This window comes from Quercus robur, chromosome 9 (assembly GCF_932294415.1).
Source record: "Quercus robur chromosome 9, dhQueRobu3.1, whole genome shotgun sequence".
NCBI lineage: Eukaryota > Viridiplantae > Streptophyta > Magnoliopsida > Fagales > Fagaceae > Quercus > Quercus robur.
In genome coordinates this window covers 47,628,256-47,654,922 of record NC_065542.1, presented here as the reverse complement: position 1 = coordinate 47,654,922, position 26,667 = coordinate 47,628,256, and the positions used below count along the sequence as shown (strand labels likewise).

Genomic DNA, 26,667 nt, shown 5'->3' with positions numbered 1-26,667 from the left:
TGAAACTTGAAAGCCAAGATCCAAACTCTCTTAGAAGCTCTCTTCCTCTATACAAGATTCTCTTCAAACTACACACACTCTTTAGCTTCTTTGAAAACAATGATTTGCAGTTAGGATTCAGTGATCCCATCTGGAAAAACCAACGTTCCTTAATGCAGCCCTACTGTGTGAAATAATGGAGACGTACAGTTAAGGATGTTAGGTTCTAAGACTTTAGAAACTAATGTATTAGAACTTCATTTTGTATGTGTTGGCAAACCATGATCAAAACATTTAATCTAGGTTTAAACTTGCTCAAAGTTTGGTTTAATGTAAGTTTGGAATCAAGTAATTGCAAGAAATTACTATTCAATTTATGCAAGGCTCGATCGATCGAAAATTAGACTCGATCGATCGAGAATCGTGGATTAGGAATTTTCTACAAAATTTATAAACCAACCCAATCCCATATGACGTGTAGGGTTAAGTGTTTCAATCCAAGTATAAAAGGAAAAATCCTAGCTACATTTTAGAAGTCTTTGTAGAGTTGTATGTTGAATCTTTTATGAGATCTAAGAAGTGTTTACCTTCAAACACACACATTGAGCTATCAAGATCAAGATTCACATCAAGAACTTGATGGTTGTTTAAGTTGCTGCATAAAGAACTTTAAAGAAGATCTAAAACCTTTGAGTGGAGTCTTAAAGTCACAAGTAGGAGAACTTGTGATTGCTGTAGATCAAGGAAAGAAGTAGACCGTGGACTCGAAGCTGTCACATGGTCGTGGTAGTAAGTTTTCTACACGAGGTAGCAATAAGATGTTAGTAGTCTAAGTCTTATTGTACAAACTTCAATTCTTTCATAGTGGATCTATTTTTACCTTGAGGATAGCTAGGTTAAATCCTCCCTAGGTTTTTTACCAGTTTGGTTTTCCTGGGTCATTAGATCTGTGTGTTCTTTACTTTCCGCATTATATTTTTTTTACACATATTTGTTTAACCTAGATTTAATTAACAAACTTGTTAATCAACTTGGCTTAATATTAGGTTAAACATATTGTGTTAAGAGGTCTAAAACCTAACAAGTGGTATCAGAGCAAGTTAGCTCTTATGTTAGATCTCTTGATCTACTAGTTGATCCTTGACCCCTGTTGTCATGGAACACGATCACTATCTTATGATCCCTCCACACTTTGATGGGAATAGCTATGCCTATTGGAAGGTTAGAATGAAAGCCTTCTTGAAATCTATAGATGAGAGAGTGTGGAACTCCGTTGAATACGGATGGGAGAAACCGACTACTCCTATTAGTGAGTGATCAACTTCTCAAAAAGAAGCAGCCACTTTTAATAGCAAAGTCATGAATGCTATTTTTAATGCTGTTTCTATGGAAGAATTTAGGAGAATCTCAAATGTTGAGGTTGTTCATATTGCTTGGAAAATTCTCCAAACTGTGCATGAAGGTATAAAGGCAGTTAAAATAAATAAGTTGCAGCAGTTAACAACTAGGTTTGAAAGCATTAGGATGTCTGAGGATGAAAGTTTTGATAAATTCTATGCTAAACTTAATGATATTGTTAATTTTGCAAATAATTTGGGTGAAATTTATGATCAACCTAAGATAGTTAGGAAGATTATTAGATCCTTAAGAAAGGACTTTAGACTCAAAGTAACTGCCATAACTGAAAGCAAAGATGTGGACTCTGTTCACGAAAAATAATTTGCAAGCGCACAGAATCGTAACAAGTAGTAAAGTGTTTTTAGAAAACGAATGTCGAACCCACAAGGATTAACTATGTTATTGAATACCGAAATTCACTAAATTAATTACTATTTGGAAAATCGAAAATAAATGGAATGTTCTACTATCTGAATTAAATTAAACTATTTAATAAAAATAAATCTACGAATAAAAAGAATTAACAAAGCGTAAAAATCTAACAGTGTAAAAATATAATAAGAATGGATCTAGAGCAGTTGATTTCACCTAACAAATCCCACACAATTTATTCTTCCTAATTATTAAATTCTAATAATCTCCCGTTGATGATTAAAAATTCCTTAAGTATTCAATATCTTCTCTCGAATAATATCAAAAATATCTTCAACTAACAATTCCATATCTCTATGCGAATTTAATTAATTGGAGACTCATTACGTACTTTGAATTTTCTGAAAAATCACACTAATCGCGGTAAAGCATCTCTACTTTCACTCAACTAATGGTGTTTAATTCTAGAACTAAAATAACAAATCACCTCTCGGTCTCATTGTCATTCAATTGATCAATCAATAATTCGTAAAAAGAAATATTAAGCATTAAGAATAAGAATTAAACACTCAATCATGGAAATATTAAAAATAAAATAACTCAAAATATAAATTGTGTGTTCATTGTTAGACTACATCAACGCTCTAGAAAATAAAATTTAGTTCATAATCAAATTGAAAAGAAAAACAAATAAAACTTATGTCTTTCATCGGAATTGGTTGATCAACATGAAGCTCTCGCCTTTGTCCTCAAATCCTCCTCTTCAGAAAGACTCCAAAAAAAAAAACCTTCAATGCGGCACCTGCAGCCCTAGCACTGGCCTCCCTGAATTTTGCCCTAAAGAGCTTTTAAATAGGTCAAGGAATCCTATTACAAGTTGAATTCCCGTTTGAAGAAAATCCCAGATTTTTAGGCTTTAATTAACCGACTATTTTGGCCCATTTAACTTCAAAATTCGGGCTTTTGGTAAACTACAAAGTTGTAGCCCTTTAAATTAACTTTCCAACCCAACTTGAATAATCTCTTGAATTCATGACTGGCTGAATGTAAGTTGACTTGATTCAATTGGCCTAGCCCCACTTTGCATGTAAAGCCCTTGTAGATTAATCTGAAATCTTCTCATTCCTTCAAAGCACAAATGAATAGATAAATATAAATAAAAATCAAATCAAATCAAAAGAAATAAAGGAAAACTAACAATTTTAATAGATAAGAGGATAATAAAAATCATGTAAAAATTACACTTATCAGACTCTATCCTTGTTGATGAACTTGTAGGATCTCTTTAGTCCTATGAGTTAGACTTACCCAAAACAAACAAATCCAAATCAATGGCTCTTAATTCAGTTGATGATGTTTATGATAATGTATTTGATGATGAACTCTCTTCTACAGTGATTGCATATCTTGCCAAGAACTTTAGAAACTTTCTGAGGAATAACAATAGAATGACAAGAGGTAGAAACAATGTTAAACCTAAGAACTCTAAGAAAAATGAACCAACTAAATTCAATAAAATTGAAAATTTTAAAGAAAAAGTTGGTCAATCTTCTAGTAATTCTCTAGGTCAACAATGTTTTGGTTGTCAAGGGTATGGTCATGTGAAATTGGAATGTCCAACATTCTTGAGATCAAAGGTTAGAGCTATGGCTATAACCCTTAGTGATGATGAAGTTTCTGATCACGAGTCTGGAAGTGATGAAGATGGAAATTTCTTTGCTTTCATAGCTACTACTATAGTTAATGAAAGTGATTTGGTTGAAGAGAACCCTGCTAATGTGGAACTCTCTGAGAGTGCTGACTTGCAAGAAGTTTATAACAAGCTATGCAAGGTTGTTGCAAAGGATGTAATGAGTGTGGATTTAGGGCTAAAGAAGAGAGCCACTGAAAAGAAAAACTTGTTGCTAAATTTGCTTGACGCTAATGAACTGGTTAATAAGGTGAAGGCTGAAAATATTATGTTGCTTGATAAGATTAAGAACCTAGAACTAGAGTTGTTTGTTGCTAAAGAACAATCAAATAGGTCTACTCGTTCTAAACTTGATTACATGTTAAGTATTCATAAGTCTCCCTTAGATAAATTAGGTTTAGGTTTTGTTGATAGCATCTCTGTGTCTGAAACTCATTCCACAAACTTTGTTCCTTTTTCTGAACCATCTAAGATAGAAGTTGTCAAACCAAAAGAATATGCTCATGTTCCTAGGAAGATTAGGGTTGATCTTGAAAAGTCTAAGCCTAAGAGTTTTAACTTCCCTAGGGACAAGAAGCATGATAGACTTTTGTGGGTTTGTCATTTTTGTGGAAAAGCTGGGCATACTCACCCAAACTGTTTCAATTTGCAAGCTACTAAGTGAGCAAATAAGCAAAAAGTACTTGTGCCTTAAGCACAAGATCCTATGGTACTTATTGGTGAATTGGTAAAGGCTTTAAACCTTTATACCAATGTTGGAGTTGCTCATCATTCTAATCTAAATAATAACTCCAACACCAAAGTTGCATCTAAGAGGTTATGGATGCAAAAGGTTCAATCTAACTGAGTCTTTCTGACATGGTCCTTGTGCTTCATCTCAAAATCTTTTGTGACCATTTTCTTGATTTCTTGTTTTCTTTTGTTTCTAGGATTTGCATTGCATTACATTCATGCATTTCATATTAGGCTGTTGTTTTTCGTTTTCATAAAAATAAAAAATAAAATAAAATAAAAAGGAAAGAGGAATGTGGAAGGATGTGTTTTGTATTACATATCATGGATTGTAGTTAAGGTTGGCCATATTATTTTTGCATAACATGCTTGTGTACCTTGGTTAGCTTGGATGAGCTTATTTTTTTGCACTTTGCTAGTTTGAGCTATGTAGTGCATGTTTTGTGTGAGTTGTTTATAGTTTTTGATCACATGATCTTGATTTTGAAGTCACATGCTTTTGATTGTAAGGACTAAAAATCCTAAGAGAAATGTATAAATAACCATTTCGCCACTGTTTACTAGCCAATCATAAACACCTTAGTGCATATCGTAAGATTTTGTGCTCGAGAAAGTGTAGCAAATGCACAAAAAGAAACTAAGGTGTAGCTTTAAAATAACAAAATAAAAAATAAAATAAAAAGAAAGAAAAAAATGCATGTATACAATAAGGCTAAATAAAAAAAATGCATGATTGCAAGCTTGTTTTCTAGTAGATATGGGAGTTATATGATGTAACTCTTTAAGTGATAGTCACTTTCAAATTTTGTGATGAATAATTTAGAAATTGTGATTGATTATTTTCTACATATCACCTTACATGTATCTCATGCTGTTACTAGTTACACACACTTCACATGCTATTCTTTGCTAAACTTAGTACAAGAAATTGTGTGTGAATTTGGTTTGGCCATCCAAGATTATATATATTATGATTTTGATACAAAATATGTTCAAGGGTTGAAAATTTGGGTGTAAAAAGTGTGAAAATCTTGTTTTTGAAATTTTGGGTTGAAAACAAATGTTTTTGAAAAACTTTTAAACTCATTCTCATGCATTTCATTCATGAAATTATTTGCGTTGAGTGTTTTCTACATAAACTTCTGTAGTTTTTCAAAAAATCCAGTTTTCCAGAATTTCGATTGATTAAATGTGTTTTTCGACTGATTGAAAATCCCTTGATTTTTAAAGCTTGGCCTCAGGTTGGTTTGATTGATCCTCGATTGGTACTCGATTAATTGAATCTGTTTTTCAATTAATCGTAGCCATTTTCAACCAATCAAAATTTTAAGTGGTTTTAAAGGATACTCACTGTCTAGTTCGATTGGTACCCGATCGGTACTTGACAGATCGAGTTTCGAAAAGAAAGAAAAATAAAAAAGCTTTTCTCAGCACGTGTTCTTCACTTTTTCAAATAGTTCTCTTCTTTTCATCTTTTTCTTTCTCGACCAATCCAATCCAAGAATTTTTTGTCATTTCCCTCCTCAAATCTTCAACGGTTTTTGTCCTCAAGTGTAGGTAAGACCTAATCTTCAACGGTTTATTTACATTTCTCATGCATTTTCTTCATTTTTTTCAAACTAAGGATTTTTTGGGATTTTGATTTTGGGATGTTGTTTTTTCAAATTTGATTAATGGGTTTTTGTTCTTAGATGATATATACATGATTCCCATGCATTAATTTGATCGATTTTGTGATTTGAGAAGTATTGGAAATTCTAGGGCTTGAAATTTTGCAAAATTAGGGTTTTGGTTCAATTGAGCTTAAATTGATGAAATTGACTTGTGAAATTGATGGATTAAGTCATTGTATGATGTTTTCTAACTAGTATAATGATTAATTGATCAATTTGATTTGGTTTTGAAAAGTGGGTTTTTCAAAATTTGGGGTTTTTGGTTAAAACTCATTTGTTCAAGTCAATTGTTGGTAAATTTGAAAAATTGAACAAGTTTTTGTGCATTAGAGCATGCATCATATAGTTTGTTATTTGTTGATATACTTTGTGCTCTAACTCTTTCTAATGCAGTCTACTGGGTTTTTTTTTTTTTTTTTTTTTTTTCCTTCCTATTCTTAGAGTTATGGTTAGGAAAACTAGAGCTAAGAAAAACACTACCTCCTTCTCTTCTAATTTTCAATGTTCTAGATTCCAGTTTAAGTCTAATCAAGAAGTCTATAAGAAGTTGAACATTTTTAGGTCTGTTTGGACTGAGAGAAAAGTTATCATAGATGAGGTTAATCCTGAGATTTGTAGGAACTTTGAGAGTCGAGGTTGGTTACCTCTTCTGGATATTGAGCATCCTGCTCTGGCTACTTTGATTAAAGAGTTTTATTCAAACCTCTCTATTCACTCCGATGATTCCAACATTCACTATGTGAAGACTTGGATAAGGGGTGAAGAGCTTTTCATTACCCGTGAGATAGTGGCTTCAACTCTTGATGTACATTTGGTATAGCAGCCTACGTATCCTTACAAAGAGTTTCCTCCCATTGACGACATTATGTCTATTCTTACTGGTACTACCATTAGTTGGGGTACTAATCCTAGGATTACCACACATAAGCTTACTGAGCTCAATTATTTGTTCTTTAGGATTTCTTATCATAACATCTGGCCTATTTCTCACATACATACCATTCCTATTGAGAGATGTGCATTTTTGTATGCTCTCATCACTAATGCTCCTATCAGTTTTCCTACTCTTTTCATACGTTCTCTTGTAGAGGTTCATAGGAGTTGCGCTAAGTCTCATGGTTTTTTTTTTTTTTAATACATAATTCTTTTAGATTTAGGTTTAAAGGACTTCCCCGCTTCAGAGCCTGTTCATATCATCTCTCCTATAGGTGCGACTTTCTTAGGCAAAGGGTTGCTTAGTTAAAAGCTAGCTTTAAACGCTCTCACGTCAAGTCTTCTATAGGTGATGCATCTAGAGACCCTCTTTCTAGTGGTCCTACTACTGAGGATTTTGTGGACCTCACTGCTGTTGTGGATCCTCCATCATCTACATCATCATCTTCTTCTATGCGGACTATACTGGAGACGTGTCTCATTGTTCAGGCAGCACATGACAACTTTTGTTGGATTTACTCAATAGGTTGCGGCCTTATGAGCAAATTTAGCAAATGCTAGAGGTGCTTCTTCACCAGCTTTGCCCTCAGGCCAATCTTGATTGCCCTTTGGCAATACGTCACAAAAAGGGGGGAGTGCATAATGATAGGGGGAGATTAGATATTTTTGGTGTAGATTGTATTTAGGGGCATATATGTTTTGATGATGTGATTGTACATGTTAGGGGGAGACATTGCTTTTATATTTTTTATACTTTGGTATTTTTTTTTATGTTCTTGTTTTATTTATGTTTATGTTCTTGTTTCACAAACTATGATACATTGGTTATGATTTATATTATGAGGTTATTCATGGTATATGTCTTTTATTTTATATTTTTGTGAAAACAAGAAATTTATTTTGGTTTACTTGTATTTTCCAAACATGCGTTTATGGTTTGTTTAGTGTTTCAGGAATTTACAGGTTAATTCATTCTGCTATCTACTCTTGCAACTGATAGATAGTAGTTAGGTTGAATTGTATTTCGGAAAATAATGTGTAATTGGGCTATTTTTACTTTGAGCATTTTATTTTGTGTAATGTTTTTTGTCACGGATTGCCAAAGGGGGAGATTGTTAGTTCTAAGACTTTAGGAACTAATGTATGAGAACTTCATTTTGTATATGTTGGCAAACCATGATCAAAACATTTAGTCTAGGTTTAGACTTGCTCAAAGTGTGGTTTAATGTAAGTTTGGAATTGAGTAATTGCAGGAAATTACTATTCAATTTTTGCAAGGCTCGATCGATTTAAAATTAGACTTGATCGATTGATAATCGTGGATCAAGAATTTTCTGTAGAATTTCTAAACCAACCCAAGCCCATATGACGTGTAAGGTTAAGTGTTTCACTCCAAGTATAAAAGGAAAAACCCTAGCTACGTTTTAGAAGTCTTTGTGGAGTTGTGTGTTGAATCTTTTGTGAGATCTGAGAGGTGTTTACCTTCAAACACACACATAGAGCTATCAAGATTAGATTCACATCAAGAACTTGATGGTTCTTTCAGTTGCTGTATAAAGAACTTTAAAGAAGATCTAAAACCTTTAAGTGGAGTCTCAAAGTCACAAGTAGGAGAACTTGTGGTTGCTGTAGATCAAGGAAAGAAAAAGTCTGTGGACTTGGAGCCGTCACATGGTCGTGGTAGTAAGTTTTCTGCACGAGGTAGCAATAAGATGTTAGTAGTCTAAGTCTTATTGTACAAACTTCAATTCTTTCATAATGGATTTGTTTTTACCTTGAGCATAGCTAGGTTAAATCCTCCCCAAAATTTTTACCAGTTTGGTTTTCCTGGGTTATCAAATCTGTGTGTTCTTTACTTTCCGCATTATATTTGTTTAACCTAAATTTAATTAACAAACTTGTTAATCAACTTGGCTTAATATTGGGTTAAAAATATTGTGTTAAAGGGTCTAAAACCTAACAAAAGAAAATATACGATCACTCTAAAAATAATAATAAAAAAGAGGAAATATACACTTTAAACTCAACAGTCCCAATGTACACTTTAACCTCAACAGTTCCACTACTCCATTTTCTCTTCCTCTTCCAAAACCCTCTCTCTCTCTCTCTCTCTCTCTCTCTCTCTCTCTCTCTCTCTCTCTTATTTTGAGTGGTATATTAGGATTCATCAAATTGAAGATAGTATTCTATCTTTCCAATGGGCTACACATTGGAAGGATTGTCTCTAAGATAACAAGTACTTCTCTTGGTGTGTTACAGAAAATGTCAAATGGTATGCAATATGACATATCATCAATAGTCATATTGCATTCAACTATATTCATATTAAATTGAGTTGTCAATGATACTATGGTACTAGGTATGAAAACCAATTTGTTGGTATAACTTTTGATATGCTCCTACAGCCAATTAAAAATTTTACAGCAAATTGGACAAAACTGTTTGTGATGCCTTCGAATTGCAAGTGTTTTTTTTTTTTTTTTTTTTTTTTTTTTTTTTTTTTTTTTTTTATAAGCAAATGCATGAAAGTGGTAGGTCCATCATAAGCATATAGATTATTATAAGTTCAAATATTAACAAAAAATTGAAATACTACAGTCATAGATTCTAATAGCATTTGTCCCTTCTGAAAATCTAAACAATTTATAGGATTCTAGCCAAAAATATTTGGCATATAATCTATGATGCAGAAATAATTTTGGTATACCAAATGGTAGAAACTAGAGAGGACTACATAAAATTTTAGTTAGATGCATACCATTTAAAAAAAAAAAAGTCTTGCTGTAGTATTTACATGGTTTGGCTTAAAGCATAATTTCATTGGTTGAATCAGTGATATGTTCATTTCATCAAATCCATGAGTAACAAGGGTATGCCAAATGTAATCTTTTTACTGTAAAATATTTTTTTTAAAATATTGTGGCTAACAATATGTACATATTTTATTTATTATAGCAAATCTATGTTTATTTAGATGTTCATTTCTATGAATCCTCTTCAAACTTTTCTTGCTTACTCAATTCCTATTGATGTAAATAGTGAAGATCGGAATTCTATAGAAACCAAGTTTACTGTTTCAGTTTGAGATCAACATAATTTAATTATACTTTTTATGCAAAGGTTGAGACCAACATATTTTTAGGCAAAGTTTTCTCGTACATCGCACAGGTTTTCAACTATTTAAACTAATGAAAGGAAAAAAGATAATGTACCATCCAACAAAACTTAAATTAAAAAGAAAGACAACAACTTACTAGTAATGGAGACGAAAAAGTTGATTAGCCTTCAAGGTTACTTTCACTAGATTTCTCCCAATCACTCAACTCCCCACCACATTCCTCATACTCACTTAAATCCTTACAATCAGAGTTATCAAGCGCCATAAATTTTCTGAGCCCTTCAATCCTTTTTGGGTGTGGTACATCATTAGACCTTCCTTCTCCGCTAGGCCTAGTTCCATCATAGTCATCACGGTTTCGCTTGACTTTGTTGAAATTATGATGGAGAACATCCAAGCCCTTAAAAGCGGTGATGCAATTGTTGCTACATTGAGTCATAGTCTGGTTGAGATCTTCAATGTCTTTCTTGTATACCATGCGGAACCCACATTTCTTCACCTCCAAGCCTAAAGCTTCGATTTCAATTCTAATGCCAATTTGACTAAATCCATTTGTATCACATTCCCACAATAATTTTATGTCATCCTTGTCATAGTATTGAGGAAAAAAATAGAATAGCCAAAGGTGATCAGATAAAACCTTAGGCATGTAGTTCATGCATGGCCTTAAAGATAAATTTTTTCCATTGGCTATCAAATAAAAGATAAAATCACGGTGGTCATCAATTTGGTGAGGTGAAAAAAATACAGCACAAACAGCAATTCCCATCCAATCATTGCACAAATGAGATGGTTCTTTTATATTCACTTTAGCCCCCATACTTTGATAGCTAAACCACTCTGGAATATGACTTCCAGGAACAACAATTCCATATCTTCTATAATTTCTGTATTGAAGAGGGAGTCCCTGAAAAATACAAAGCATGATGGTTAGAGCTATGAGAGAGAGAGAGAGAGAGAGAGAGAGTTGAAGAGGGAGTCCCGGAAAAATACAAAGCATGATGGTTAGAGCAATGAGAGAGAGAGAGAGAGAGAGAGAGAGAGACCTGAAGGATCTTTTTTATCACCGCAATGAACATGTCAATGAAGCCTTGATTGTCTGTCAATTTCAAGCAATTCTCAAGAAAAAGAGATGGTTTAATTGAATCATTTAATTGTAGTAGATCTGGTAACATTTCTAGTGAGATACAACCTCTTGCCCCAATGGAACGAATATTTAATGGAAGCTTGGGAAATGATTGAAGACTCATGCAATTATACAACCTCATCTGTGTCAAATTAGATAGTCGACCAATGCTACTAGGAAGCCAAAAAAAATCATTTCCACTAAGATTTATTTTTTCTAAAGAGAACAAGCAACCAATATCATTGGGGATTTCTTTGAGATTGCAGTTACTTAGATCCAACCTGGTCATAGAACATGAACTTGAGAGATAATATAATAACAAATCCAAGGGATTGGGGCTTCTTGGCATTGAATAAAATAGGAGGCGCTCATACCATGATTTATAAGATGATGATAATCTCTTACATCCACGAAAATATAGCACTTTGAAATTTTTTAAGAGACCAATGGAAGAAGGCACCTGTCTTATAGCTGTTCCACTCACATCTAACTCCTCTATATTTTCTGCATTCCCCAAGTTCTCAGGTAGTTTCTCAAGTTTTGAACACCCAGAAAGGTCCACATCTCTAAGCAACTTCAAATTAAAAAGGGTGTTGGGTAACCACAAAAGATTTTCACAATTTCTTAAATTCAATGAAGCTAAGCCAGCCAAATGCTCAATTGATGTGGGTAGTTTTGTAATTGCAGTGTCATCCAAGTAAAGCTTTAATAAATGTTTCATGCTTTTCCCGAATTCTGGAATTCTTTTAATTTTTGAACAGCTAGAAAGGATAAGAATCTCAAGGGACTCCATTTCAAACTTTCTTGGGAGAGTTTTGAGGTTTTTGCAACCTTTTAGATTGACAAGAGTAAGCTTTTTGTGAACCCCAATTGATGGGTGCACCCCTGGTAAATTAATACAACCTTGAAGATCTAATTTCTCAAGATTTGGGATTTTGCTGAAGTCAGGGGTTTCATTTAGTTTTAGGGATTTCTTCAATCTGATGAATTTCAACCTCTCAAGAGACTGTGAAAAGCCAAAAAAAAAAAAAAAAAAAACCAGAATAAATAACAAAACCTTACAGTTCAATAAAACTTGAAACTAAAGTTGTGTATGGGTTCCTGAATTACCTTTTGTTGGAAACTTGATGGGAAAGATTTTGAAGGGTATCCACTCCAATCAAGAAATCTCAAGGCATTAGGAAGACCTTTTAGATCATGTTGAAGTTGAATATTATCAATTATAAGCATTTTAAGATGATTAATCTTTGAAAAAGATTCAGGATTCCAATATGCCACTTTTGGCTCATGCAACTTTAGAACTATACCTTGAATTGCTTCTGTTCCCTAATAATCATGAACAAAAGGTATTAGTGAATTACAAATTGTAAGATTACCAAAACTATTCTAAGTTAAACTCTTATGAATAATATAATAGGGTACATGCTCAAGTTTTTTAAAGAACCTCTTACCATATTTTCTGTTAGTACATCGTTAATGTCCTCAAACAACCACAATCTGCTACGCTTTCCCGACTCTTTAGGACACTCTTCATAAACTATGTTCTTTCCCAATTCTTGTAGTAAATCATGCATCCACACACTACCACCAACAAATTTTAGAAGAGATTTATCAAAAAGAATCTCTAATCCAACATCAGAGTACAAACCAAGATTATCTAGTATTTCTACTACATCAATTTTCTTCTTATGATTGAAGAAACATGCAATATGTAAGAATATTTCCTTCTCTGTTTCATGTAGTTCTTCAAAACTTATTCTAAGTACTTGGAGAATATCACTTGCAGGAAATTCTTTAAGCCTATTTAATATACTTTTGCATTGCTCAATGCTTCGGCCAAACAAAAAGGAACCCGAAATCTCAATAGCTAAAGGAAGGCCTTTAGCATAATATACAAAATCTTTGGACAACTTTAGATAATCTTTAGGAGGATGGTCTTTTTTAAAAGCTTTTAAACTAAAAAGTTGTAGAGATTCTTCATCATTCAATCCATTAGCCTCATATATTCCATCTACTCCAAGTGTTTGAAGCAAATGCTTATCTCTTGTTGTTATGATAACTCTACTACCTGAACCAAACCAAATATGCTTCCCAGCTAACTTGTTTAATTGGTCCAATTGACTTACATCATCAAGAATGAGAAGAATTTTCTTATGTCGTAACCTATTCTTGATCACAAAAACTCCATCATCAACATCTTTTATACACATACTCTCATTCAAAATTTGAAGAATAAGTTGTTCTTGTAATGGAATGAAACCATTTTTTTTAGAAATTTTCCTAACATTAGCAAGAAAACAACAACCTTCAAATTTATTAGAAATCATACGAAAAACAACTCTAACAAGAGTTGTTTTACCTATTCCCCCCATCCCCCAAACCCCTATAATGCGAACATCATTTAATCCAATAGCCAAACATGACTCCAATTTCCTCACACGAGATTCTATTCCTACCATATCTTTGGTATCTTCTGAGAATGAATAACTCAATTTATGCCATAATTGTCCAACAATGTTTTGGACAATATTTGACTCAGACCTGCAATGAAGAGACAACAAGTGGTTAGTTTAAACTTGCAATAAATAGGTCCAAAAGATTAGAAGAAGTAGACATTCAGAGTTCTATTAAGTTGATTGAAATAGAAAAATGTAAGTTAATTGGCTAAAAAAAAATTTATAGAACTAAGAATGTGTGTGTATGTTTGGTTAAGGTTTAAAACAATGCCAAAGATAAGAAATGTAACTTTTTTTTTAATGTTTAGAATGATTGAACACACAAACACGCACGCGCACACACACACACACACATATATGTATTTGTATATGTATATGTATATTTATCAAAGCAAATTACCTATCTTGTACATGCCACCCAGAGAGATTGGCCACTTCTCTTAAAGCAGCTCTCCATGTTTGTACCTTTTCTATGTTCTCTTTCAATTTTTCTTCATGTTCATTAAAGGCTTCAATAAAGGTTCCTGTTTGTTTCCGTACATCTGATGGATGCACATTGTAAAAAGTCGGCATAACTATCATTCCCGTCTCTTTCATACATCTAATGATATTTACAAGTTCATCCAAACACCAAATAGAAGATGCATAGTTTCTTGAGAGGATAACAATTGCAAACCTTGATTCTTCAATTGCTTTCAAGAGCTCTAGTGATATAGATTTTCCTCTCTCAAGGTTTTCCTCATCTCTAAAAGTAACAATGCCCTTTTGTTTCAAAGCAGCATATAGATGGTCTGTAAAACTATTACGAGTGTCCTCACCTCTAAAACTGAGAAAAACATCATATTTCCATCTTGATATCGAAGAAGAAAATAATGACAAAGATGAGGCTTTTTCAATGCTCATGGAAGCCATTGGAAATAACGGGCAAACCTTGAACCACAATAAAGATTAAAAAAAGTACATTCAATTAAATTGGAAAAAAGAAAAAAAAAAATTAGTGAAGAAGAGAACGATTTATTTCAATGATGCATCTCCCATTAGAAAGTTATTCATTTATTTACTTTTTAGAACACATCCCATAATCCATTAGTTTATCCAAAAGAATACAAATTATATCATATTTACAATGATACCCTAATATACCAATACAATTAGCTTTTCGAAAGTTGCTATATGAGGAAAATTTCAGATATAAAACAACAGGAAAACACAAACTCCCAGAAGCGTTTACCAAAAAAAAAAAAAAAAAATCCCAGAAGCATATTCTGTTTCCCTAAGAATACAAATGATATCATATTTACAACGATACCCTAATATACCAATACAGTTAGCTTTTCGAAAGTTGCTATATGAGGAAATTTTCAGATATAAAACAACAGGAAAACACAAACTCCCGGAAGCATATTTTATTTCCCTCCTCTTTTCCTCTACTTTCCCATCATCCAAATAGATATTGAGCACAAACTAAAAACAGAGAAAAAATACACACACAGAATTTACACAAAGTCAATCATAAGCGAATAGAGAGGACCTTGAGGATGCGGATCACGTTGTCAGTCAAGGTCGAGGAGACGAAGAGGCTGGAACGATTGATAGTATAAAACTTTCTCTGTGCTCAGTTTGAGAAAAAAGAAACTAATAGAGGAATTGTAGACATTTAATTTTTTTTTTCTTTTTTTTGAGATGATGGTAGAAACTGTTTCTTGTTAATAACGTTAGATGAAGTGTAGGATTGTGTTGGAGAGTTGAGGAAAGTTGTATGAAGTTTCCTGATTTCTTCGTGGTCATAGACTTAAACCACTCGTTTGACTTATAAAATTCAATAATGAGCTTGTTTAATTTCCTCCTACCTGTTTCTCAAAAAAAAAAAAAAAAAAAAAATTGATTTCCTCCTACCTACTCCAATTATAAAAATATCTAAATTAATTATGATTTTTAGCGCTTGTTATCTATGGTTTAAAAAACTAGCACGGTTAAAAAACCTCTGGTTTCCGGTTTAACCAGTTGAGCTAGCCTAGCAACCCTAGGCCGAACCGTTGGTCCAATCCCCTAGCACTAGCCCACCTTTGATGTTAGCCGTAGGCCCAATCTTTTCACAGTAGTTTGCTTAGGCCCTTGCATTTGGATTTGAACTCATCTCATGTTTAATAAATGTTTCGGCCCACACATTAATAAAAAGGGTCCACCATCATACTTTCCTTTAATTATTGAAATGCCATCATATTTCTCAAATTTCTTTTTGGCACATAACTTTGTCATATTTGCATTATGCCATGGAATTTTGTCATATTTTCATTTTGATCCACAAACCTTATCATATTTGCATTTTGACCCGAAGTTTTTTCACAATTACATTTGGACCCCAAACTTTCCCAAAATCATGTTTTGATCCTAAATCTTCCCAAATTCCATTTTGGCCCCAAGTCTTTCTAAAATTGCGAGAAAGCCTTCAAACTTTCAAAAATTATAAAGAGGCCCCTTAATCTTTTGCAAAGATGCTTGAAAGCATTCAAACATAATCCAAGATCTTTCAATCATCTTTAAATCCATAGGTTTCTGCCTTTAACCTTGTATGTGTTTGTGGCATGTTTCGTTTGCACCCTTCGTGGTTTCCATAGCATGATCGTTTGCATCTTTTGGATTTTCTTATCTATGTTTGGTTGCATCCTTTTTTGTATTGCTTGTGCTAACATTGTTAGGGGTGTTCACCAAACCGCATAAACTGCATAAACCGCATTAAAACCACCCACAAAATAGTATAATCATACCGCACCGCATGGTATAGTGCGGTTCGCGGTTTTATAATAAGAAAACCGCATAAACTGCACCGCACCTCGCTACACCCTCTCTTTATATTAATATATTTATTTTTTTAATATTAAATATATTATTAATAGTTTAATAACCCTAGTTTTCAAAAAAAAAAAAAAGTTTGATAACCCTAGCAAGTGTTGACTAGAAAAGCCAACTCAAAATAAAGAAAAACTAGCTAAATAATTTAAAATTTGGCCCAAAAAAAAGGGAAAAATTAGTTTTGGGTTGGGTAGGAAAGGCTCAAAATTTGAAAGATATACAGACTTTAAACCACATCTTATATATAGTACCGCACATATGACTGCAAAAATGAAGTACGGTGCGATTATGGTTTTGGCTAAACTCTAAACCGCACCATACCGCACATGTGACCACAAAAATAAGATGCGGGTGTTGTTATGATTTTAGCTAAACCGCATTGCAAAGTGTGGTGTTAAAAATGACCCAAAACCGCACCATATCGCATCACGAACACCCCTAGCTAACACCCTATTTTGCAACCATTGTTTAACCTCACATGGGGGTAAAAGAGTAATTTTACCTTGGAGAAAAGTATCATAATTGTGGCTATTGGATTGAAAGTTATCGTCAAATCAAGTTTTAAAAGCCAAGATGCATTCTCACAAATTAAGTCCGACTATATATGATTATGAATACTTAATTACAATTGATTATAATTATAATTAATTTGAAATTAATGATGTGTCATAATTTGATTGGCTATGACTATAGCTTATGATAAGGTTGCGCATACTTGATTAATTAAATGATCAAACATTAATTATTTAATGAGTAATTGGTGAAATTATGTTTTCAATAATTAGGTCATGATTTAGGGCTGATAATTCTGAAATGGAAGTAATTGGGGTATATTAATGTTAATTGGAAGTTAATTCGAGGTCTATTAATATTAATTGTGCTTAAACTAATTTCCAACAAATCTTTTCACTATTTCATTGATATTTCTCATACCATTTTAAATTTGTGAGTTAGGTTAATTTTTCTAGAAACTAGACATTTGGGGCTTCAATTTGAGCACAAGAACAAGACAATTTCGGTCCGAAATGAGTAAGACTTAAGATATTGAGTGAGCCTCACTCTCCCTCTCTTAGTTCTTCTTCTTTATTCCACCCTTAAGACCTCCACGAAAAGCTTCCTCCTCCACCGTGTGGATCTTGCATGCATGTATAATCTTTTTCCTTAACTTGTTTTGATATAATGTTAATTTAAGATTAAAGCATATTAGTTGATTATTTAAATTCTATGCACCTAAAAAGATGCTTATGCACTCTTTAGGTGCGTACTCACTCAAATAAGTGCTTATGCACTTTTTGTAAACCTCTTGGAAATTGGGCTTTAAAAAATGATTTTGAGCTTGCAAATGGATTTGGGCATAGGCTTGGTTTCTTGGTTCACATTTTGGGTTTTATTAAGTCGCTAGGCCCCACACACGGTGCTGATCATTTTGGTAGCGATTTGATTTCTTGTCATTGGGATCAGGAGGCTTGGATATTGGTCAGAACGAAATGGGGTGTCAACATGTTAAATGGTGATATCCTAAATTCAAGCATTTGGAAAAATTATAAAATTAATATGTTTTTCACATTTTGGATATGGATTTAAGATCAAAGCTAGTATCATGCATGAATATATCATAAACAACCAAGAACATGTGAAGAACGCATATGAACAACATTCAAGGAATTTTAAAGCACATTTTGTAAGCTGAATTTAAAAAGGCTTACAAAGAGTGCGTACGCGTGTGTACAGACGCGTGTAATCTGAGTGTGTATGCACTCTTTTGGTTAGAAGCCTAAAATTGATTTTTTTCCCCCCTTTTTGGTGGGATTTTTGGTCAATCAATCAGGCCCGTTGATTGATTAAAATGTCCCACCAAACCTTAGCCTCCACTAAACCTATAAATGCCCCCACTTTCCACCACAAAAAGATCCAACTTTTCACCCATAGCAGAAGCTTTGTCAAAATAATCCCAAAATACTTGGTGAGTTTCGAATGGTGTAAGAACGGTTTTTATGAGTATTTGATTGAGTTTTCTAACCCTTTGGTTATTTCGAAAACTAATCTTTTTCTCATGATTTCTTAAACACACTAACCATTTTTGTGATCCTATAGCCATCCTTCATAGAATGCCAAAAAGCTGCTGTCAAAGAATCTTTAACAGTCTAGCCAAAACAACCAGCCATTGACATGGACCTCTATTTTTAGAAAAAGAAACTGGATCACCTTTCCTTCTCTTACCCTTGTAGCTCTCATTCAACATAGTTGGTTGCCAGTTTGAACTTGGAACACTCTCTAATGGTCTGGACTTGCTTATCCTGCTACTGTCGAGGATTTTCTTTGTTTTTGAACTGTTAGTTACCCTGCACATTAAAATCAAACTTTTACAATACAAGACCAGATTAGTGGCAGATAAAGGTGAAGATTTTCTTAATGGATTGTAAAGCTCAATCTTAGTGTTTAAAGAGTAATCTTGACTAAGACTAATATCTGTTTGTGTGGAGAGAAAATATTCAGAGAAAGATGTAACAGAAAAGAGAGAGAGAGAGAGAGAGAGAGAGAGAGAAAAGAGAATGAGAAAAATGGATTTTCTTGCTTGATTAATAATCTGAGAGTACAACCATATATATAATGTAATCTGCCTAAGGTATAGAGTAACAGAATTGATCTTGATCATACGAATCAGCTCCGTGAATTCAGGAAAGCTAACTAACTTCAAACCGACATAGGTTTCGCGCCATTATATTTGAAGGGCTGGCTCATTCTTTTAAACGACACTGTTCTAGCTCCTGAAGCTTAAATAACAAACACATACAAAATGGTGCGTTGCTCTTATATTACATAAGTGAAATGGTGCGTTGCATCTGGATGTAAACCAACGGTCATCCCCAAATTCAATCGTCTTCAACCTTGCCCCTATTGATGCAATCAATCCAGAACTGAATACAAATCAGCCATTTGTAATTTCCTTTAGCTTCTCTAAAGTGGAATTACCACGATCACTAACAAAAGGCTCTTTATTCATGGTTTCCTTGTTTAAATAATAGATGAACATCTTCATTTGTGTAAGGCCACGATTCCTTCTTCCTGCCATCCCTCTTTTTACGTAGTTCTTTGAGTCCTATCCCTTTCTGCCGTTCAATAAGACACCATTAGAGTATATTATTTCAATCATCAAAAGTTCTAACTTAGTGAAGCGAGATGATTTTTAGCAAATTTTATTCAACATGCAAACAGTTATTGACAAGGATAATGAACTTTAAATCGGGTGCTTCATGTCGACAAAAGAAAAAAATTAGTTATTTTTTACCTTTAAGTAGTCTTTGATATTTTGTTGGTTGTAGACAAATACTATCACTGCAATGTGATTAGAAATTGTAAACCATACTGTTTCAGCCAAAAATCAATGGGGCATGTGGTGTAATAACTGCTACATAGACTGACTGCAACTGCAACTGCAAGGCAAGCCTTTAGATTCTAAACACCAAATCATTATGAAATTGTATGATTCAAAATAATTTGTGAATGAAGACATGGTTCTTTCTTAACCCTTAAAAAGTGAAGTACTACACTTGAGATGTGTACCAATGCACAAAAATCAAAATTAAAAATTAATTTTATGAAAAAATTTCTTAAATTCTTTGGTTTAAGAACAGTGAACAGAAATTATTTTGTTCTAAAAAATGAAATTAAATATTCAGTTGTTAGCATAAATTATTAATATCCCATAAGAATCTTTTCTTTTGACAAAATTTAATTTGACTTGGAAGGTATGCATGGGTCGGGTTGAGGGGATTTTTTGACCCAACCCACCATAATAGGTCAAAAAAAATTCAACCTAACTCAACTCATCACATTAGTCCAACCCAACCCAACCCACATGGGTCGGGTTGGGTAGGGTTGAACCCATGGGTTGGAAATTTATTATTATTATTTATTATAAAAATTGAGTAGAAAAAAAAATATTAATATTAATATATTAGAAAAACCCAAAGATTAGTATCAACATAACTCCTTAAAGGCAAATAACACTAATGACTAAAAAAAATAGTAATTTACTAAGATTTGTGTGAACTAATTAGCTTTTATATATGATAGGAAGAGCTGGTTATTTTAACAAATTTATTAATTATATAATATATTTTATATATATATATATATATATTAAATACATGGGTGGGTCGGGTTGGGTTTGGCGGGTTTGAAATTTTATGACCCAAACCCAACCCGATCCGTTATCAAAAATTTTTTTGTAACCTAACTCAACCCACTAAGGCCTAAAAACCGACCCAACCCAATGGGTCGGGTTGGGTCGGGTCGGTTTTGGCGGGTTTGCGAGTTAGTTGCACACCCTTAGTAACCAATACACTCTTTGGTTGTTAAGGAGACCAATGAAGAGGGGACTTTTCTTTTAGTTTGATGTTATTCTAATCCATATCAAGCTAAACTGAACTCAGAAAGCTAAATTTTATTGCCAGGCTCATTTCAAATCATGGTTTTTGTTTTCACAAAGGGCCTAGAAAATAAATTCCATTTTAGAAATTTCTCTAACCATATTTTCTCAGTAGCCATCCAAGTTTTTAAGGTACATATATTATATATATACATTATATAATAATATATGACAAACAATAAAGTTCACATTGAGTTGAGTCACCAATAAGAGCAAAGACAAGAAACTTTTTAGATACAAACGAAAAAGATGATGATAAGAAAATGAGTACCTTCAATCTTCAGATGGGCCGGGCTTCTTCCACTACAATGACCACCACCATTTGCATTCCTTATTGTGTGTGTGTGTTTTACTCTGGTTAAATTAATGTTTGTTTAGACATTAATTGTTGGGTTCCAAATAATATTATCACATATATTATCAATTTAAAATAATAATCAGCTAATCACACACAAGAATAAAAATATTTACATAGAAAACATTTTTTCCTTGAAAAGAAAAACTATGGGACAAACTTCGAATCAATTCACTATTATCAAATCTAAACACTTTAATGTATGTCTCACAACTAAAGAAAACCACCTTCTTTTATTTACTTTCACACGCATTAATTATTTATCTTGAATGCAGCAATACATTGCTCTCTCCTGTGTGTGTGTGTGTCTTCTTTTTCTGGCACACCTTATGCAACAACCATTTTTTGCTTCTATAAGCAAGCCAACCTCCTCCTATTCCTAATCTTATTTGAATTTGGATTCTTTGCCAGTTGCATTAAGTCTCCCATTTGAAATAAGATTCTTGTACATCATAAACTGTTTAAGTGAGCACTGATAGGTATGGGCTGGACTTTGGTGCCCACGTGCACTGAACATTACTCCGTCATCTTTTAAAATTACGTGGTACTTCCATAGCCATGGATTCAAAATGGACCCTCTAAAAAGAAAGAAGAATGATAAAGTAGGTTGGCAAAAATGTAACTTTTCTATAAAGGGATCATTTCTTGTCTGTCTCTCTAAGAGAAGAATATTGTGATTTTACAAATTACAAGGCTCATTTTCCACTGTGACGAGTGCAATTTCCAACTTGATATGGACTGCACTTTAATGATTCAGGTTATGTTAAATGAAGAAGAGGAAGAAGAAGTTCGTACACATCCTAACCACCAGCATCCATTGCTACTCTTTGAGAACATGCCCCGAAGGCTAATTTTTTATTGCCCTGTATGTGGAGACTACTTCTTGAATTGAGATACAGCCTATGGTTGCATCCCATGTCTCTTCTTTATCCATAAATCATGTTTTGAGAGAGTGTTGCCACTAGAGATCCAACACTTCTATCAACCCCATCTTCTATCCATCTGCACTAATGAGTCAGATCAAGGTATTACTTGCAAAGCTTGTTGAGAACATCTCAGCAAGCCTCCTAAGTTTTGGTACTATAGCTGTAAACAGAGCTGTTGTGTGATCGATATTGATTGCGCTCTATTACCCACCACCGCTATCAATGAAGAACAGATTCACCACTTTCTCCACGGACATCCATTGATGCTTGGTAAGAACAAGCAGCTGCTGGATGATGAAGAAGAAGTAAATAATTGTTGTGTTTGTGGGAAAGGCTGCAGTACAGGTCCTACTTATGTTTGTGGAAGAGTTTCCTCAAAATACTGTTAAGGACATTTACTTTCACAAATCATGCCTTGAGTTGCCGCAACAGATCTTCCATCCCTTCCATCCATATCACCCTCTCACCCTGCTCAAGCGCAGTGATATTAGTGAGTCCTATTCTTATTTTGATAAATTATTCATGAATAATGAAAGCTTTTGCAATGCCTGTCGCAAGTTAATCCTTCCTTTCACTTGTGGACAACAACATAGTCAAAGCATCGCCTACATATATGAGGATTACAAATGTGATTTCCTCTTGCACGCTGAATGCAGCACTTTAATGTTGCCTGCCATAACATACGAAGGTAATGGTCACCTTCTACAATTCAGGGACCACAATATAGAGAAAAATAAACTTGATTGCGGTGTTTGCCGATACAATATTTGTGAATCATATTCTTTCACCTGTCTCTATTGTGATCTTAATCTCCATCTTATCTGTGGTCCACTACCATATACTATCAAAATTAAATGTCATCTACATCCCCTTGTCCTTACAAATTCTCCACTTCAAGAGAAAGAGGAAGAGGAAGACAAGACATACAAATTGGGACAAAACTTAGGTACAGTACCTTAGGTGTTGTTCCTTAGGTTCCCCTCTTAAAATTCAACCATGTGGTTACTTAACTTAAAAATATACTTCCATCCCAAGAGAAAAAAAATCCATATGACATAATTTTAAAAGGAAAACCTAAGAAACAGCACCTAAGTACTGTACCTAAGTCTTGCTCTACAAATTGTACTGTGATGCTTGTGAGGAAGAAAGAGACCCACTGTTACCCATCTATCACTGTGCAGAATGTCATTATGTTGCTGAACTTAATGCGTCATCTCTAGGGTAACCTAATCTATATATATATAAAACCGAAGCCTTCGGAACTCCCACAATTTTCCACGTCATCACTATTTTCTTTTTCTTTTTCTTTTTATTTTAGATTCTTTTTATTTTTGGTTTTATATCTTATCAAGTATTACAATAGTTTAGTTTAAATAAAACTCTATTAGATATTTGTTTCAAAAGCTTGAAAATTATATTTCAACTAAAATTCTATAACAAAAATTTTCACAAATATAAACTTCTGCCAAGGTCGAAACCCTTCATACTCACTCAAATTTTCACAAAGAAAACACACATTAAAACCCTAAATCAATGTTGAAAGGTTGTGTTTTAGAACCATCTAATCTTGATAACCAAACCCTGCACCTTTGATTGTTTATGATTATTTTTGTTCATTGTTTGTAGTTTAAACCCATTAAAACTTATTACTTGATGGTATTTCATGGTTTTTTTTTTCCCTTTACTTTTTCTTTCAGGGTTGCTAGGAACACAACCTAACATGTGATTTTTTTTTTCATTGTTTAAAGTTTAGACCCATTAAAATTTAAAACTTATTACTTTATAGGTTCATGTACTTTTTTCTTCTTCTTATTTTTCTCTTTTGAATAGTCGTATATTTTTGGCATTTTGGAAGTTTTCACATCTGAATTTTTGTGTTAGTTTTTGCAATATTTGAACATGTTTAGCAGGTTTCAACAACTATACCATATATTATTCTTTTGAAGGTAATCAATTTTTCTTTTATATTTCTCTATTATAAAATCATATATATATATATATATATATAGTTTTGTTTCAATAATTTATAGGATGTAAATCTTATGATTCCTTAATATTTTTTGGACTTTTGGAAGTTTTAACATCTGACTTTTTGAGTTATATTTTTGTAATATCTAAAACTATCTGGAAAATTTCAATGATTATAACCATGAATTATTATTTTGAGTGTAACTAATTTTTCTCTTATATTTCTCTGTTGTGTAGTCACACACACATATATTTTTATAATTTTTAAGCTCTTAATCTGTTGATTCTTTTCAATAGTTATAGGTTTATAGTCATGAACTTCTTTAATATTTTTCGTTAAGTCATTGCACGTTCAAACAATGACTTCTTTATCAAATTGTAATACAAATTGAAGTTATACAAGAGCAATTCATGTAATAATATAGTTTCTTAATCAATTTAAAATTTTATAAAATCATTTTAGTTTACCACACATAGATAGGTTCCCGTGCATAGCACGGGTTAGCGATTAGTATGTATATATATATATATATATATATAGAGAATCTTATTATTATTTTTGAAGATCCGAAATTTAAAACTATAACCGACTAGCTACTAGCGAAGTTCTTTTTTATTTCACTATTGAAATCACCCTGAGACTTGAGTTGCATTCTAAATTATTATCCCTTTACTCTTTTTGACTAACTCAAAATAATAATAATTATAATAAGTTATGACTTATGACACGGAAAAAATTCCGGATAGCATGTTAAAACATAAATTGTAGTAATGTTAAGTTTCGCGACCATGTCAATGATAACTATTGCATAGCATTGGATAAACACGGCTCGTTAATGTCGTGTGTTTGTAAAATATGGTGGAAACCAGTAACTTACAGAAAATATGTCATGGTGTAGAATGTGTCATCAAGGCAGAACTTCAAAAACTACTTAAATTCAAAGTTACACATGGCTTATTGAATGTAGGTTCAAACCTAAAAGAGATTTATTTGCAAGCCATTTCTTTAAAATCTTATTCAACTATCTAATTACTAAAGTCAAAAAATCATTAATAATGGCTCTGTTATTGTTTTTATTAGTCATAGATCCACAAAAAGCGCAGGAAAATTTCAACCAATTTGCGAAGTTAAGATATGGCCAAAAATAAAGGGTCATGTAGTTAAATGATTTTTTTTTTTAATAACAAAATATATGAAGATTTTCTCCTTATATAAGAGACTTCTATTATGCAGCAGCATATACTATGTGTACATGTATCTTTTATTAAAACTGGTCGCTAACCCGTGCGATGCACGGGATAGTTTTTCAAAAATTATATATATTTACTTTAAGCATGCTACAAAAGTATAATTATATTTGAAATATAATCAAACATTAAAGGAAAATTAAACAATTGTATACAATTACTGCAAGATATGCTAATGAAAAAAAAGATGTAATAAATGAATGCTTCCTCTATACAAATCATGATAGGCAAATATATCATTTTATATTTAATAAATATATTTCTTATACTCTGTAATCTAGAATATTAGATGATACTCATATTCCACATGAGCACAAAGAAGTTAAAATATAAAAAACATGTGGATGAACATTATGATTGTTTGTACCGGGATCATGCATAATTTAATATGAAAACCATACTGTAAGAGGTCAATCATAAAAGTTTTAAATATACAATGGCAATTACTATATCTAAACTTTACACATATGCAAATAATTAACTATAACAAGCCAATAAATATGAAAGTCAAAGCACCTCTTGCATGTACAAAAAGAATCCTTTATTTCATATATATATATATATATATATATAAATTCTAAAAATAGTAGAAATAGTACTCTTGGATAAGTATTGTCAAGTTACCAGCACCTTTATCAACCACTCACTATTTTTATTTTTTTTAAATAATAAAAAAACAGCCTTTAGCTTTCTACTCTAGAAAAAGCTGGAAACTAATACATTGAAACTTGAAACTACTTAGGCTTAGTAACACGTTTGCTGATCTTACGATATTTTTTTTTTTTTTTTTTTTTTTAAGATTCATCTCTTCTAAGAAGGAGTCTAGAGTCTAGATTGTTGGTTTGTCTTCTGACTCTTCTCTTCTTATAGTCTTCATCTTCTTCATTTGAATGCCCCAAATCTTTACTGTAAGTCTCTTATATTCTCTCACAATGCCCAACATATCTCTCTGTCATCTCTTTCATCTTCTCTTTAATTTTTTTTTTTTTTCCCACAATAAGATCCACTGCCTTTCTTCTCTTCTTCTTCTATCAAATGCTTTGAAAGTTGAAAAATGGGAAACGGGTTTGGTGGAGTTGGTCTTTTGGTTTGTGGGTATGGTGGGTTTTGATTGAGGAATTTGTGGGTATGGTGGGTAAGTGTCTTTAGATGCTTTGCCGTTGGTTTGCCTTGGGTCTGATGGAGGAGGAGCTGGTAGAGGAAGGTAAGGAAGAGAAGGCATAACATCGTGAAAGGAAAAGGCAGAGTCTTCGTGAAAGGGAAAGACATAGTCGGGTTTAAAAAAAGTTTATTTTACGTTTAATTTTTTTTTTTTAATATTGTGCTGACATGGAAAATGGTGGGACCTTCAAAAGCTTCAGTTTTATATATATATATATATATATATATATTATCTTGAGAACAGAAG

General features: G+C 32.9%; 2 protein-coding genes across 5 annotated transcripts in view; both read right to left on the bottom strand.

Moving 5' to 3' along the window:
• The window catches only part of LOC126698779 (TPR repeat-containing protein ZIP4-like), an 84,744-nt gene that overhangs the window by 48,657 nt on the left and 9,420 nt on the right, over positions 1–26,667 (bottom strand). The gene's annotated exons all lie outside the window — the stretch shown is intronic.
• LOC126698778 (TMV resistance protein N-like) lies at positions 2,334–15,290 on the bottom strand. Of its 4 annotated transcripts, none has more exons than XR_007646581.1 (8): positions 15,009–15,290; positions 13,878–14,407; positions 12,473–13,562; positions 12,132–12,347; positions 10,942–12,027; positions 10,032–10,802; positions 8,359–8,469; positions 2,334–2,874 (listed from the first exon to the last, which is right to left on the bottom strand). XR_007646581.1 is itself a non-coding variant. In XM_050396208.1 (6 exons), the coding sequence occupies exons 1-5, from the start codon at positions 14,387–14,389 to the stop codon at positions 10,056–10,058; spliced, it is 3,651 nt and encodes a 1,216-aa protein (XP_050252165.1). In that variant the 5' UTR covers positions 14,390–15,290; the 3' UTR covers positions 2,334–2,874; positions 10,032–10,055. The 4 variants fall into 4 exon arrangements, 2 of the variants coding, with proteins under 2 accessions (XP_050252165.1, XP_050252164.1); XR_007646582.1 differs by lacking the exon at positions 15,009–15,290 and having other exon boundaries at positions 13,878–14,019; positions 14,154–14,283; XM_050396208.1 differs by lacking the exon at positions 8,359–8,469 and having other exon boundaries at positions 13,878–15,290.